The sequence below is a fragment of the Anoplolepis gracilipes genome, chromosome 15 (genome assembly GCF_047496725.1).
Source record: "Anoplolepis gracilipes chromosome 15, ASM4749672v1, whole genome shotgun sequence".
Classification (NCBI taxonomy): Eukaryota; Metazoa; Arthropoda; class Insecta; order Hymenoptera; family Formicidae; genus Anoplolepis; species Anoplolepis gracilipes.
In genome coordinates this window covers 4,696,787-4,713,992 of record NC_132984.1, presented here as the reverse complement: position 1 = coordinate 4,713,992, position 17,206 = coordinate 4,696,787, and the positions used below count along the sequence as shown (strand labels likewise).

General features: G+C 35.0%; 1 protein-coding gene across 3 annotated transcripts in view; it reads left to right on the top strand.

The window, feature by feature from the left end:
- The window catches only part of Nlg-4 (neuroligin 4), a 263,720-nt gene that overhangs the window by 153,657 nt on the left and 92,857 nt on the right, over positions 1 to 17,206 (top strand). The window contains exons 1-3 of one of the 3 annotated variants that reach the window (XM_072907338.1): positions 1,716 to 1,861; positions 2,274 to 2,510; positions 12,858 to 13,211. In XM_072907338.1, the coding sequence (XP_072763439.1) occupies positions 2,453 to 2,510; positions 12,858 to 13,211 (412 nt within the window). In that variant the 5' untranslated portion in view covers positions 1,716 to 1,861; positions 2,274 to 2,452. Of the gene's footprint in view, positions 1 to 1,715; positions 1,862 to 1,926; positions 2,511 to 12,857; positions 13,212 to 17,206 lie in introns of those variants that run through there. The other 2 variants (XM_072907337.1, XM_072907336.1) reach the window with 2 other exon arrangements.

The window sequence follows — 17,206 nt, the reverse complement described above, 5'->3', positions numbered from 1 at the left end:
TAATTCCAAACTTATTGCTCTTATCAATTAGCAGGAAAGTGATATTAAATACAAAGGGTGATGAGTTAACGTCAGCACCCCCACTTCTGAGAAACACTTGTAGCGAATCGTAAGAAAAAAAGAAATGAGTGCAAAAATATTGCAAACAAAAATATTAAATTTTTTCCTTTAATATAAAGTATTAAAATTACATAATAAAAAGTAATTAAAATTAAAAGTATGACCATTTTAAATTTAGAAACGTATCTGTGAAAATAAGAGAAAAAAACATTAAAGTAAAAATTAATTTAATATTCGCCGGTGATGCGTATAAAAATTATAATTATATATAAAACAGTTAGTAATTTATTTTTTCAAAAAATAATTATTACATACAATTAATTTGTATTTTGAACCTTTTAAAAATTTAATAAAAAAGTAATACAAATTTTCAATAATTTATATATAATTATACTTTATATTTTCTACATAGCGATATTTTATATAAATATTTATATTTATATTTTAATATATTTTATATATGCATATAACATATTACAATAAAACATAATTAATTACATAAATCAGTGAGCTATTAATTTTACGAATAATAAAGTACTTACCCCATGGTGACTCTGTTGACGTTCGATGCCTCCTCGGGCTTCCTCCTTCTCCTTCTCCTCGATTCTTACTTGTTCCTGGCTGACCCTTCGTAGCACTTACATAACATTCATTTGCGGAAGCACGATTAATTATGATCGCACGAGCATTAATCATTAAAATACGACGATCGCTCAGCACTTTACATAGCATTTTTATTTTAATCAGACACTTTATTGTGTCCCGATGAAAAATATTCTCAGAATTTCTTAGAAAATTTGTCAGATTTAATAAAAATTCTAAAACTTTATCAGAAAATTTTAAATTTTCTATATGAATTGACACGCTTTACAGAAATTTCAGGAAAAGAATCTGAAAATTTGTGAGCATAAATTCACGTTATTTCTCACACCTTCTCCTATATTTTCAGATCAGTATATCTGAAAATACTTGAAATATTTTTACAATCAGAGAAATTCACGATTTATCAGCTTCCATTTTTTTCCCTGTCTTTGAATGCATTTCATGTACAGATACCAAAACGCAAACGTGACGCTTAATTTGTCTCGCTAAATGAAATGCACTCGAAGACAGGGCAAATATAAAAGCTAATCGTACATTTTTCAGAAACATTCCGTTAAATGGAATATTAAAATTCCTCATATTAATATTCTGATTGCGAGTAAAAATACGAAGATATTTTATATTTTTATCGTAAATAACTTTTATATTAATTTCTATAATATATATGTATAAATGTAAAATATCCCGAGATTTCTTATTATATAATTTTCCAAAAAATAATATTAAATGAAGGATATTTTTTTTCAAAATTCGTCATAAATTTAAATTATGAAAAATATTCCAAAAATATTTTAAGAATTTATTAACGATTTTTGTTTCACCAGAGTTTTGAAAGAACAATGAAATTTCACGGTTAAACGAAATTATGATCTCTGCTCGATAAATTACGTACTTGTATACGTATGTTATACTCTCTTACTGGCTCAATGGAATGCGAAGAAATATCGTCGCGACCTTGTTTACATACTCGATGGTATTTGAATATGGCGTAGTGGGAGAAAGAGAGAGGTGGGGGAAAAAAATACAGGCACCGACACCGACGCGCACAGAGAGACGGAAAGAATATCATTCTCCCAACGTTCGTTCAGTAAACAAGACGCGTTATTTGTTGCTCATAAAGTACTCGGTAGCCTTCGATGGCGGTTCGATCCAATTCTCTTGTATAATTAGTTTGCCTCACGTGTCACTGATTAAAGCGGTAACAAGATTTCAGCAAATTCTAATTTTTTCAGTAAAAATACTCACTTTGCTCCTCCGTTTTAGATTTATGACAATGAAATGTCATGGAAAAGCCGCCAACTAATTTTATTATTATATTTTATGAATAATTGAAAAAAAGTCGAAAATGACAATTTTATCCCAATAATGAGCGACACTACGTATTAATCGAATCGCGAGACTTAATTATGCCGATCGGAATAATCGCGATTTCGGAGCAGAAATTTTGCGACACACGTATAACGCGATGTTTACGTTCGGTGATCTTGTTGTTATTCTCGCGACTCGAGCGAAAATAACAACGAGATATCCGCGTGTCGCGATCATTCAAGTGTTGAACAAGTATCTACTACGATAGATATCAAACGCAATCGTGCCTCATGATTTTGTAGAGATCATAGCTTGGCGTGTAATCTCGTGATTTTCGCATTCTCTCCCGGTATAAAATAAAGTGCGCATTTAAACGTACGATTAACGTCGGAAGTACTTCGTAAAGTTTCACGCGATCGTTCCATTCTCGTGATTAATGCCTGCGCGATCGTAATTAACTGTGTTTTCGCGAGCGAGTGTCATGGAGGGAAAGGACAAACAAGGGAGAGAGGGTAGACAAACTACAGAGAAATCACGAGGTGAGAATTTTATAATTTTGTTAAATTATTACATATTTGTTATTTGTAAAATTAAGGGTGTTTGTTGTTTTTGGCGATAATATGGTTTATACTCGCGAAACAATGTAAGCCTCCGAAACGTCCGATTATTTTTAATCTGCTTTCGCGAGCAATAATTATGTTTCGCTAGCGATAAATTCGGAAATTAATTTGTCATCAAAATTATCTGCTTTCGTTTTGATGCATATCTGAATCAAAATTTTATAAAAGTTTTAATTGTAATTAAATAATATAAATTTATATTTTTCTTTATATTTAATATTAATATTATTAAGTAAAACTTTAACTATAAAACAATTTTTGTAAAACTTTAAATTTTTTAAAATTCAAAATTTTATAAAATTTTTAGAATTTTGAAATTTATTTCTTATCAGAAGCCTTAATCAATAAATTATATTTATTTCTCTTTTAAGATTTATTATAAGTATTTTTTGTTTGGAAATAGAAATATATGTAACGTGTTAAATCAACATCATCATTTTTAATATAAATTTTCTGCTGATTGATCGGGGCAACGAAATCCAATTAGAGTAAAAAAATTGTCAATAAATTGAGACTTAATTTGACGTTTTTCGTTGAAGATGCCGAAGATCAACGAAGAAATACAATTGATTGAAATCCAAGTGATGCTAACGTGACTCTAGATAAACTACACGCCTCCCCTCCCCCCCTATAAAATTCAGGGATCGTTATATATGCCGTACCCGGAGTGACAACAGAATTCCGTTCGATCCTCCGCTGGCCACCCTCCTCCCCCACCGTCGCGCTCCGATTGTTAGGAGTTGAATAGAGAAAAATTGAATGCTATTCGTCGTGCCGGGAGCAATGGTAGGAGTTGAAAAAAAATCTATTGTCACGTAGCACGTGTAATTCATAGTGTGGCTTCCTGGATTCGAGTCGGTCTATCTCTTTCTCTCTCTCTCTCTCTCTCTCTCTCCCTCCCTCTTCGCCCTCCATTTTTTATGTTATTGCAATCGGCTTCGCACGCTCTGTCGTCGCACAGTTAACGTATTCACCGATTTTCTCGTTGCCGTTGTTGTTGTTATTGTTACATCGCTATTGCTTCTGACTAGATACATTTTAGAGAAAACACTATCTGCACTTGACGTACTCACTCTACTTCGTACAACGCCGAAAAAAGGATTCAAACATAACAAGCGAAGATTTATTTTCATGCAAAGAAAGAGAAAAATATAAAGCCTCCTATTTTTATGCTTGATGAAAAGAGTATGCAAAAATATATTATACATATTTATATATATATATATATTTTACATAAAAATATAAAAATAATCAAAATATATAGTATGTAAAATTAAATACATTTCTATTCATTTTTTATTTGAGTATACTTTTCGTATCTTTACCTGATATAACTGAGTCCCCGGCTCAGTTTCCTATCCAAATATACTCACAGCTTTCAAATATATCGCATACATACCACAAGGAATTTCTCGTTATATATCGTCGTACACAATAATAGTGGATTGAAGTTGTTGGAAATTTCAAAAATTCTCCAACCACTCAGATCCTACTACTTACAATATATATAATACTCCAAGTTCTGTCCGGAGCTTTTACCCCCAAAATTCTCCGCAAACGGATCATCCAAGATGCAAGGTTCTCCAAGGTCACGGTGAGTTCAGGCCCCAAATCTTGCACCCCTCGTACGTGATTAACGACAGTTTTAGGGAGATGTAGGGTCGGCGGGGGGGGGGGGGGGGAAGGGGGAGGGAGGGGCAAGGGGGGGGGAAGACAACGCGCTTAAGTGCGTTGAGTGAGTAAACGTCTAAGCTAAAGCTCATGCTTTCTTGTAACGGCCGGGCCTCAGCCGTAGTATATAGTAATATAGTGCCGCGGGGGCACCGTCGTGCATAACGTAAATCCATGTTTACTATGCTAATACCTGGAAACTTGCCGGTTGAAAGGATGCCGAGAAATGTCCCATCAAATATGCAGGGCCACTTGCATGGCGTGTGTGTGTGTGTGTGTATGCGCGAGCAAACGCGATGGGGGGGAGCGGGGGCGGGGGAAGGGGGGAAGGATGGGGTGTATCGAGCAGCCAACGCTCGGAAGAAGCTCGTTTTCGATGGAGTCTGTGCTTTAAACTCTAGCCGGCTGCCGCCGTATTGAAATAGCGGTCGCTACACCACTACCCCCTGTCTACTCTTGTCAGTTCTCGTCTACGTCGACACGAGAATATACGGGGGCGAAACGAAGCTGTTGCGTTTATGGCTGTTACGTCAACGCGGATGTTTAAAGCTTTAGCTCTTCTTGAATTATTGTTAGAGTAGATCTCTTTATTACAAGTGACTCGTAACCGGGAAAGAGCTGGCGAAACGAATATCAGACAGGTGATATAATTAATTTTTCATCTTCAATTTTCAAAGAGAAAAATATTTCGTTATTACTGGGCCGTAATAAGTAATAATAAATTATTATAATACATTCTTAAATAATCGGTCTTGAAAGAATTACAGAACTTTTAATTCTGTGTAAATAAATGAAAAGTGTTTAAAAAAGATATCTCTCTCCGTTTCCTTTGAAAATTATTCCTCTTTCATTTTTAAAACGTGCGAATGAAAATGCTTGCAATAGTTAAATTTACCGTTACACACATATGTAATACATTTCTGTTTGTGCACGTTATTAAAATATCCTTGGACGCTCAGAGAGAAAACTCGGAATTTCCGAAAGTTTAATTTTCTTTCTCCCTAATGTAAAACGAGATTATCGAAATTGCGATTATAAAATAAAAAGGAAAAAAAAATCTTAATCTTGCTCCGCGATTCGAATGCTGTCGTTCGAGGAGGAGGCGAATTTTTTAACTGGCACCGACGACGCCACCAGCCACTCCTAATCCGCGTTTGACGATACACTGGAGCGGTAAGCTCTTAATCGCGTTATCCGCATCTCCATATAATGCCTGGCTACCTGTTATCTACCTGTTGTGTATCCCACCACCAACGCAGCTTTTAATCGCCGTGGCGTTTACATCGACACGATTTAATAATCATGTTTGAAGCTGGCGCGGAATACCTTCCATCTCGATCTTTCCGTCAGATATACATATTTCATAAGATTACATTAGCGAAACTCGTCTAGATATATTTTAATAATTTAATTCAAAATCGAAGAAACGCGAAATATGGATGTATTTTAACAACTTCAACTTGCTACGACAATAATTATTCATTTTCTGTTTTCCAGTCTGGAGTCGATTTTGAAATTTTCATTCAATCTCAGACAGCACACAAGTATTTATAAATATTTTTATTATTTATCTTTTTGCAATATTACATAAATATTTTAAGAGAGAAAAAAAAAATCATAAAAACTATGTTTGACGTACTCTATTTAAAAATAGATTAAATATTTTATATAATATTTACTCTAAAAAAAAAGATAAATATTTGCAGTAATATTTTTTAAATATTTCTCCAATATTTGCTGGGATATTTATAATCAATCTTTATAATCTGTTTAATTTAAGATTACAAAAGTATGTATCAAAAAAATTTATAAAATATTCAAATAATTTTATTATAAATATTTTCTATATATTTTATAAACATTGTTGTCTGAGATATTATCTCAAACACATTCCAATAATTCTCTCGGGCAAATAATTCGGGGAAAAGGGGGGGGGGCGGGGGAGGAAAACCAGTACTCGGATTCTCTAAAAATTTAATTTTGGAAGCGTTACGCCCGGTCGAAAAGAACGACGCTAAGAACACGCGAAACCATTCAACAGTCTCTCTCGAAAGCGGTTTTCGATTAGATGTACACACACACACACACACATACATATATATACGAAAGGTATTGCCTTGGCGCATTCGCATGTGTGTGCATGTAACGGATGCGCGCAATTACGATTCAAATTTTACGACTTGCTTAACTTAAATTACACGACCCCAATTAAGTGAGATCGTGCCCGGTGCCCGCGCGACTGCCAAGTTCTGCATAGCGTTTTCCAACCCCTCTCTCTCTCTCTCTCTCTCTCTCTCTCTCTTCCTCTTTCTACTCTGTCCCTCTTTGTACTCCCCCCCCTCCCCCGACACTCCGACGACTCTCTCGCGCTGTTTGCGTCTCCGCTCAAAAACCAGTAGCTCGCCTTCTAATCTCGTTTACCGGCAAAAATCCAGGAGAATACTGATATTTGCACGTTGTAGACGATTATTTAATTAATTTCTTTTGTCTTTCTCAAAATGATGGCGCTTTACACTACATTTACCAGTTTTTGCCAATTTGCCGCTTTCATTGTGTCTCTTGATATAAAAATTCTTCTAAATAAATAGTTGCTGGAATTCCTTCAATTATAAGGTTTTATCGAGAAGAGAGAGAGAGAGAGAGAGAGGAAGCTTTTATCTGGATTAGAATCAAAAATAATAATTGAAAATTATGGTTACAAATAATAAGAAATATAATAATAATTTAAACGATAAAATTAAAAATAAAATAATTTAAAGGTAGTATAAGTGGAAATAATAGAAAAAATTTTACAGAAGTAAAATGCGCGTGTAATTTGGATAAAATATTTCTTACAAACAAAGGGTTAGTTAGACTGAGACTTATTGGGAGGACATTTGCTCTGGGCGTTGTATAATACAATAAAAGCTCGTGGCACAGCCACGATTGTGTTGTAAAAGCTGCGTTGTAATGTTCATCAATTTAATTTAACGCAACCCCCGGCGCCCAGGCATGATAACGCAGTGATCGTGGTTTATTTTATCACCGTATTAAAGGAAGATATCGCGAGTTTACGACGCGGGATATAACACACGCGGGGAGGGGGGGGGGCGGTTGCTTAGGCGAATTCGAATTCGAACCCAGCCAGCTGTGCGCTGTCACACGCACGTGAGCTCGTGCACACGTGCGCACGTGCCCTCGCACGCGTATCGACTCCTTATATGAATAATTCGTTCTACGTAAAGCTTCAACTCGCGTTTTGATCTTTGATCAAAATCCATATGACATGCCCTTCATTCGAGAAGATTTCCAATAATGTTTCATCCGAAATGACGATAATGATTTAAAGCGGCTGGACGTTTACGAAATACGAAAGGCATTTTGATGCAGCAACAAGATTGTCCTTTGCACTTCGAAGGGATATTCGTGATTATAATCTATATTGAAAAGAATTTTGCGATTATATTTTTGATTTATTTTAAGAAAAATTGAATTATTTATTTTAACATATTATACAGGTAAAAATTCACCCACTGAAGTATATGCTAGCATTTCGAGATATTATATATTATATATTATATATTAATACTTTAGGAATAAATCATTACTCTTCTCTTCCTAAAATTTTAAATATTATTATATTACGAATTGAAAATTAAATGAGAAAATTGAATATATTAATATTTATTTCTTGGGATTTGCATATTATATCTTTCATTACATTAAAATCTATTTATTATTAAGTGATTACTCAATGTCGACAATTTATTTTCACGTTCGCGCGTATAATAAACATGTAATTTATATAATAATCACTTTAATAACGTAAAAGGAAAGATAGAATATTTAAACTGCGTCTTTATCTTAAATTAAATTGCTAGGTTTCACAGGACTTCGAACTTTATATACTTTATCTTTCTTTCAATCTTTTTCATTATTTTCACACAGAGTTCCAATCTCTCTCTCTCTCTCTCTCTCTCTCTCTCGTTGATTTAATCAACACAACTTTTAAACGTAATGCAACGTATAGATGAATTATGAAGATAAATCTTTGAAATGCAACTAGCTCGAAATAAAAAAGTTTTAGTGTAGGGGATCAGGATGCGCGCATTCATAGTAGGTCATATAAAGTATATGCTTCATCAATTTTAGCTTGGAGGCGATAAGAGAAAAAAAAAAATAATGATAGAATGCGATATAAAATTAATTATTGTCAGAATTTAGCTAGCAGGCAGAGAATCTGGTACAGCACAATCCTGGGAGTCCCCCTTGTCCGTGCGTTTGCAAACTTGCCGGCGATATTGCGACGAACGAAGTAATTAATTTGCTTTCACGTACTGCGCACATTATGTGCGGATTATGCCCGCCGTAGTTTGCGCTGCAAAGTTCGCGATGTAATTACGTACTTTTGATTCTGTTTGTGCATAATGATTCGCGAGCGATAAAGTTACCGGAGGCCGCCTCTGCAAGTTTCAGCCCCCGTGTTACAGCTACGCAATCTCTCGTAATATCAAGCAAGCAATAATTGATCCAGCGTTGTACCGAATTTACATCTATTCACTCTGGATAATTAACCTATTGATCTCCTGTGCCTGTAGTTTCCTACACGAGAGGAAGAAACTTGGAAAAGTATTGGACATTATAGAAGAATTTTCTTTTAGATGACAGAACACGGAAATGTCAAAAATTTGTTATAAATAAATGTTAATACAACGAATATAAATAATCAGGAAGTATATAAAGTCTGCAGATAAAGTGGAAAGAGAAAGAGAGAGAGAGAGAGAGAGAGAGTTTAAAATTATTTTCACATATTCAAGTAGATTGTTTATCATTTTTCGTAATTGCTATCGGATTAGTTTATGGCAGATAATGATCGCGGAGATGGAGAGGGAGAAGGAGGGGGAAGGGGAAGGGTATAAACTGGGCTTTACATACCGGACTGTTACAATAACGAGCTAAAAATGATACGCCGAAAGCACAAGCTAAAACGGAATTGCGTAATCGGATTTCCGATGATGGACGAGTAACATTATTGCAAAAATGGCCGCGTGTGCCCGCGGCAATGTATTGTTACGCCAACAAATTCGCTCTTTGACTTTTAAGCTCGGATTAAGCTCTCTCTCTCTTTTTTTTTTTTTTAGAGAGAGAGAGAGAGAGGGGAGGAAGGCAAAGGGAAAAGCGTGTCATCCGTTTTTCGTAAATTGTCATATATACTCGTCGCGGCCGTATCGGTTTATATTTAAAATTTTTGACAGATTGCATTAATTATTAATGATTTTAGCGTCAAATTATATCATGCGCCGGGCAAATTTCCGTTGACGTATTACACATAAATTTATATATATATATATTGAACTATATATATATATATATATATATATATATATATATATACTATGAAATAATGAAAGACCATTGTGTGAAAGTCAGCGTCAGAACGTTTGTACGATTATCTGACGCTTGTTAATATTAACTCATCTGGCAACGTTAATTAACGAGCGTCCATGTCGATGCGCATTATACGCAACGTGCAGAGACAAAGTTGAAACTATTTCAGGCATGTTTGACACCCGTTGTTTTGATCGTAGGTGGTGCGAGGGAGGGAGAGGGGGGGAGCCGGCTGTGGACGAATAAATTGATACCGAACGCGTGCATGTCGCGAGAAGTCTCGCTGATGACCTATCGCGCTAATCTATTTTCCCCGGGAGCGGAATTTATCGAGTATTCTACGCGAATGCAGAAACCTCTGGCTGTGTGTAATATCGAGTTTTGGCGTTAAATATTTTCGCATCCCGGCCATTTCGACTAGGTCCGCGAGCGCGAAACGGTGATGGTGGTGGTGTTCGTTCGTCCGATCGGCAAATTTATCTCCCGTTTGCTTCGATTAACGTCCGCGTACCGTTAATTCACTACCACTTCGACGAGCAGCGACGAAAAGAATCAATTATTGCGGAAGGACTTCATCGACGGTCCTAATCATGAATACGACTACAAAGGGGTTTTTCATAAAAAAAAAAAAAAAAAAATAAAAGTGATTTGAGAAATAAATTTGGTATGTATTTTACAGTACATTTTTATATTATCGAGATTTTATTTATCTTTACAAAGAACGTATGTATATATATATATATTACAATTTCTATTTTAATTAAACAAAATGTATGGTTTATACAAGTACAGATATTGTACATTTATATTGTTGTTAAATTTAATTTACATGATAAATCTCGACCGACCCCCTCTCCCCCCCTCCTCCTCATGTACGCATTTATCCCGTGATTGATTTTTCGTAGCTGGAAACACGAGTTATTTAAAACATGCGTTTTAATCGCCAAAAAAAATTAGCAGAAATTCCTCGATCCGGATCCGAGATACAAATTTCGTACAATTAATGAAACAAACAAATTTTATACGGTTATTTTTTTTTTTTTTTTATTTCCTTTCGTTATCCCATTACACGAGATGTCATTCCGTGTGTATGCAGTGAGGAGAAACGAAGTTAAAATGGATCTGCATTAATTCGAATAAAGAGTCTCGGCAAATACACTGCTAACTTGCAAAGTACTTTGAGACGGAGAGTTTAGCTGATTAAGATTCCGAGATAATTTCAGAGCTGCACAGAATCAGATCAGGTGGGCTAAAGAAAAAAAGAAATGTTCCCCATTGATCAGAACTTTTTGAAAAATAACAAACATTCAAAGGATATCATTCGCGTAAAAAGAATCGCCGAATGAAGTTGAAAGAGGGAAAATTTCGCGTCCAATAAAACCTTTCAGCGAAAGAATTGATGCGATGCTATCCAAAAACATCCTCTTTTCAAAAGTGGCGTTTGTGTGTTGTATATACATATATAACATTAATCAGTTTAATTAAAGCGATAATAAAAATATCGGCAACGTTTATTAATATAGATTGAGAGAAGCGATTTTGATGTATCAAGCATAAATAAAAGATGCCAAACAAAAAACTGTTGTAGATTATTGTAAAAACCAATTTTTAACAAATAGTGCTATTTTAATTTGTTCGCAACAAGTATTATTTTAATTTAAAAAACCTGTTATATATATTAAAAAAAAAAAAAAGTTGCAAAATAATTTCCTACAAAAAAAATTGCGCAAATTAAGAATCTTGTGCAATTTTAAATAGAAACATTTTAACGGACAAAAAACTGTTGTAGAAAATAATTATTTTATTTCCTTACAAAAATAATAATATTAAAAAATTAAAGACTGAAAAATTTAGAAAACCTGACAGATTAAACAGGCGTCCTTTCTTTTTCAAAAATTATATTTGCAAATCTGTCTTTTGAAAAAAACTTCTCTCTCTCTCTCTCTCTCTCTCTCACGTTTTCCTGAATTGTGTGTAAACCACGTGAAAGCGCACACGGTAAGCATTGGAATTGCAGATTCCTTTCGTCGAAGGAGTCGCTAGAGATGTTCCTTATCGCAAAATATGGACCTACTACTTGCCACATCACTCCACCGCACCCACTCTCGTCGTTACGGTTGCGAAAGTGAGACGGAAGTGGCTCTTATCGAAACAAAGAGCGATGTTGACCGTGTGTCTAGCCATATAGAAAGTCGTATTCAGTGAAGAGAAGAAAGAGGGTGGCAAGTACTTGCAGAGTTTTTTAAAGGATTTCAAGAGATAGTTGTGAGAAAGAAAAATGGGGACATAAGACTAAAAATTGTTAAAAATTACAGATAGCTTTTAGAAGAATCTACAGACTTCTTTGATTCCACATTTCTTTCTCGTGTGTGATATAAATTTTAGAAGCTGTCAAAATATATGTCACAGAATCGTACCTGCAGAATAGAAAAAATTATATATTATTATTTTTTTTTTTTTTTTTATTATTAAAAACGGCACATAATTTTTTTGTACAAATAGACAAAAATATATAATATTAAAATCTTTTTCTTTTTCATAAAAAAATCGTTATCAAAACCACCATTGTAATACCTAAAAGATACAAGAACGCGATTTCCTGTAATTTTACGGCTCGATAATTTCATGTCTCATTCCTATCGATTTTTAGGACTTGATGTTCTGGAACGAAATAGCATATCGAATATATTACAAATGGAGTTACATATATATTTAATAAATTGAGAAACTTTTTCAAATTAATAAAAAAAGACAAACTTGACATATTCTTATTTGTACTTGATTAAATATATTCGATATTAGAGTTTAAAAAACTTAATCAACAAAATATATATAAAATAAAATAATTTATTAATGATAAATAAAATACATTATTTTTATATTATTATTATATTTAATTTATATGAAATTAAAAATAAAAAATAATTTATTCATATTAAATAAAATAATTAATTAATTTGCATGTGTAAAATAAAATATTCACACATTTACCGTTTTCATCTCCCTGTAATAATAGCTGAAAAAACTTCAAAATGATAGTCTGCTTGAGATCGCATTTTGCCCGGGAACAATTCCGGACGCTTCGGCAGGTAGAACACCTCGTGTTCTCGACGTGTCGCGACAAAGTAAACGCGCCGTCGCGTCGTCTTTATCGTTCCCAGCTCGCTGCGCTGAGGGAGCAAAAGAGGAACTAGACTAAAACGGGACGCGACCCCTTTGTGTCGGCAGGGTTGGCGGAGGGCGGCAGGAAGCATCCGGTGTTGCTGTACATTCACGGCGAGAGCTACGACTGGGGCAGCGGAAACCCGTACGACGGTAGCGTCCTAGCCAGCTACACCGACCAAGTGATCGTCACCATGAACTACCGGCTGGGCGTGCTCGGCTTCCTGAACGCCAACGTGGCGCCGCAGACGAAGGCGAGGGTAGCGAATTACGGCCTCATGGATCAGATCGCCGCCCTGCACTGGGTTAAGGAACATATCGCCCGTTTCGGGGGCGATCCCGAGAATGTCACCCTCATGGGCCAGGGCACCGGGGCCGCTTGCGTGCATTTTCTCGCCATCAGTCCCACCGTCGTTCGCGGTAAGTTGGATCCAAGTTGCGTCAAAATTAATATAATTGGAGCGATTGTAATTGTGAATATAATTTAAATAAAATGTAGAATTTATTGTAATCTCAATTCTCCGACAGCAGACGATATTTATGATGAATATTTATAAATATTTTCAATTTTTGAAATATTATATAAACATTTTATACATATATGTATATTGAGAGAAAAAAATTGTATTTGACATATTATTAAAATATTTATAAAGTAATATTTTAAATTTTAATAAATATTTCTAAGGTAACATTTTTATAAAAATCATATTATAAATTATTATAAGTTAATATTTTTAAAAATATTCAAATAATTATTACAAATATTTTGTACATATTTCATGAATATATCGTGTGCTGAAAATTGCAGAAACTATATTTTTAGAGAAATATTACAATACATAAAATTCCATTAATCTTACACAAAGGGAGGACGGGAAATTATTATAATAATCGAGACTTTTCAGCTCGTTCTCGATATACTGAATTTTGTTCTCCCATTTCGAATATAAAACAAAACGCGATGTAGAATCGATAAAATTAAATTTAGCGTAAAAACGATTATAGTTGTTAATTACAAAATGCAGAAGAGCGTTATTAATTTTCTCGAGAACGAAACCGGTCAAAATTTCTAAATCATTCGCCGCCATGTTGCGTGAGCAATTATTCAGGGAATATACGCTGCACCGGCGTGTCTCGTAAATGATTAAAAGCGTTTTCGCATAACACATAATTGAAGAGTAGCAAGTTTTACATGAGCTTCGTTACAGTGCGTTATTCCGTGTCGGTTAATAACGCAGAACGCCAATTATGTATTCGCAAATAAGAGGAGAAGGAAGGCTTCGCTCTGCCTCTAAAGAGGAATCCTTCTCCGGCGCGCTTACGAACTCCCGAGAATTTCTATCGATCTATCGAAGCGCAATCGAATCCGCTAACAAGATCTTCGAGAAGAAAGCGAGAAATGGGCTTACATCTTTCGAACTTGTCTCTGTAACAATCCCGTTACTCCCTCGCAAGAAAACGAATTTGTGGATTTGAAATAAGCAGAGATTTTCAACTTTAATCGTAAATAATCTCGCAAGATTTTTTATTAAAAAAAAATTTTTATTTAAATTAAAAACAAATTAAATATCCTAAATTAAAAAAAATAATTTGAACACACATAGAAAGCAAATTATTCGTCGAAAAAGAATCTTTTCTTCTGATTTAACCTTCTGTATATTATTATTAAAAGATTATAATCGTCGAAGAATAAATAATAGAAAAATAATCTTGCGAGATTTTTTTATTTAAATTTAAACCTTTTTTTATTTAAAAAAATTTTTAATTTAAAACAATTTTATTTAGAAAAGGAATTTTTTAAATTGAAAAAAAAGTCAAATATCCTAATTTTTTAAAAATTTGAACACATAAATTTATAGAAAAAGCAAATTATTCGTCAAAAAAGAATCTTTTCTTCTAATTTAACCTTCTGTATATTATTAAAAAATTATAATTATATTTTTTATTTAAATTAAAAAAAATTTTTATTTAAATTTAAAAAACTTGTTTAGAAAAAATTTTTTATTCAAATTTAAATTCAAATGTAAATTAAAAAAAAAAATTTGAGCACGTGTATTTACAAATACAAAGGGCAAAATATTCATAGTAAATTTAAAAAATATCTTTTCTTTTGATTTAATTTTCTGCATAGTATTATTAAAAGATAATAATCGCCAAAGAATGTGAAGATTCTTTTCGGAATCTCGGGAGCAGATTGCTGAGAAAATCTCTGGCTTAGCGATCGGAAAAATATCCCGATGAAAAAGTCTGTCGTCACCTGTCGCGGAAATCGCTACGCCATCTTATCATAACGCATTCCTCTCGCTCCTCGGGAGGAAAATGGCGGTGAAGGAGTCCAGAAAATGAGAAGTAGCTTAAACCAGCAAGAATACCAGCTCGAAATTTCTTTCTCCGATATCCGATCTCCAGAGCATCCCATTCCCAATCTCTTACCACTATTTTGCAGGGTACGCGGTATTTTCGAGGACGAACACGCGCGGATCGACGGTGGTAACACATTGCCGAGGATATTGGCTGTCTCTCTCTTTATATCTTCATCCAGAAGGCGGCTACCGCCTCTTCTCGTATGTGGTCGTGTTCACGGTTAACGTTCGACGGTTAACAGCCCTTACGAAGCTCCCTCCGGGGATGGACACGGCCCAGAGGATAAGGGAAGGCCTTTTCCTTCCGTCTCCCTTTCCCACCCACCCTTCGTTTCCGCGCCCGTGATATTATGTGCGTGAAATATCGCTCTTTCCCATCCTCGTCGCGCTATTGGAAAATACTTTCCACCCTTATGAGGAGGGCGCAGCCTCCATCCACGCGTGTCCGAGACCGGGAGTTTTTTTTTCCTCCCTCGTTCTTTTATCCGTCGCGGCTGTTTCTCGCCTCGGTCTTGTTAATTAAGGAACCGAAGAAGCCGAAGAAGCGGAACAATATCGATGGAGATTATCTAAGTTCTCGCGAACAGGGGGAGGATTTAGATTTGTCGAGCCATCACTCGCAAAAAAGAATGAGTGATTGGAATGATTTAAAGATGCCACGATCTCGTGGAAGTGACGGTATGGGATATTAAATCTTCCCCCAGGGTGGTTTACGCACGGAAAAAGAAGCTTGCCTTTATATTTCCTTTTTTTTTTTTCTTTGTCCCCTGCAATCTAGTACCAGATTTATGTCGCTGTCACTTCCAGTATACTAATGCTGAGGTCATAAAACTTTTTTCACTTAATAAAACTCGCGTTATTTGCGGATTCCATCATTTAAGACGCTTTGTACCCATTTGTTTCGCCAGAGAAGCGGCATCATTTCCCTTTTTTCTGTTTGCTTGCGCACGGAAGAGTCCCACCCGATCAGAAAGGATCGTGTCCTGATTCTTCTCTAGCTTTCCCGACTTTACCAGGACGCTTCATTCTTTCCCGTATCACTGAGGATAGAAATGAAAATTCCATTTTTCCGAGGCAGCGATCCCGAGACACGACGACGTCCTGTTATTTCCTGCTCTCTTCCTTTTTTTCTCTCTCTTTTCCTGTTCTCTTGTTCCTTATACCCTTTCTTTCTCTCTCTCTCTCTCTCTCTCTCTCTCTCTCTCTCTCTCTCTCTCTCTCTCTCTCTCTCTCTCTCTCTCTCTCTTTCTCTCTTGTTAATTTCCTGATAAATTGCTCGGCGAAAAAATCGCATAATAATTTCTCAAAGTGCATTTTCTATCGTTTCTCCTTCAAAATTGAAAACTACATTTCCGTTTAAAGTACACTGCCGATTTCCTCGTCTTAAAGCAGTCGACGTCAGAACCGATTTGTTTGAATTAATCAGTTTCTCAATTATCAAAAATAACAGTTATAAATTTTCTTTAAAGTTTTGTTTAATTAAATAACAGAAAATCTCAAACTCATTATATTTTAATAATTAACGCATACGCGCGTTCTATAATTATTGAACCAGAGTTACATGTAAATAAGTAACTTTTCATTTGTTTGCATACGTTGGAAAATAATTTTTATTTCAACGCGATGCTGATAATAGCTCGGTGTTAATAACGAGCCGAGTGAAGATATTGAAAATCTCTGCTGTTTTTTTTTTTTTTTTTTTCTTAGGCAAATAACATCGACGCGAGAGAACCAAGTCTTCTCTCGGATAATTATGGGTCGTCGACCACGTCTTTCTTAAAGTTCGAGAGGGACTTTGGTTTGTCTTTCTTTTCTCGCTAAGAATAACGACGTAGTTCTCATCCATCCGCGGTGCCATTTTCGCCGACGTAATTTCCTCCTCAAACAATCCACTCGTATAATATTCAGCGTCTCGTAATAATTGCGTTTCATCCCGCGTTAGACGTAACGATTCGAGATACTATGCTTCGAAGATTTAATTATCAAAAGATATATAAAGGAGAGAGAGAGAGAGAGAGAGAGAGAGAGAGAGAGAGAGGAACCTCTGAT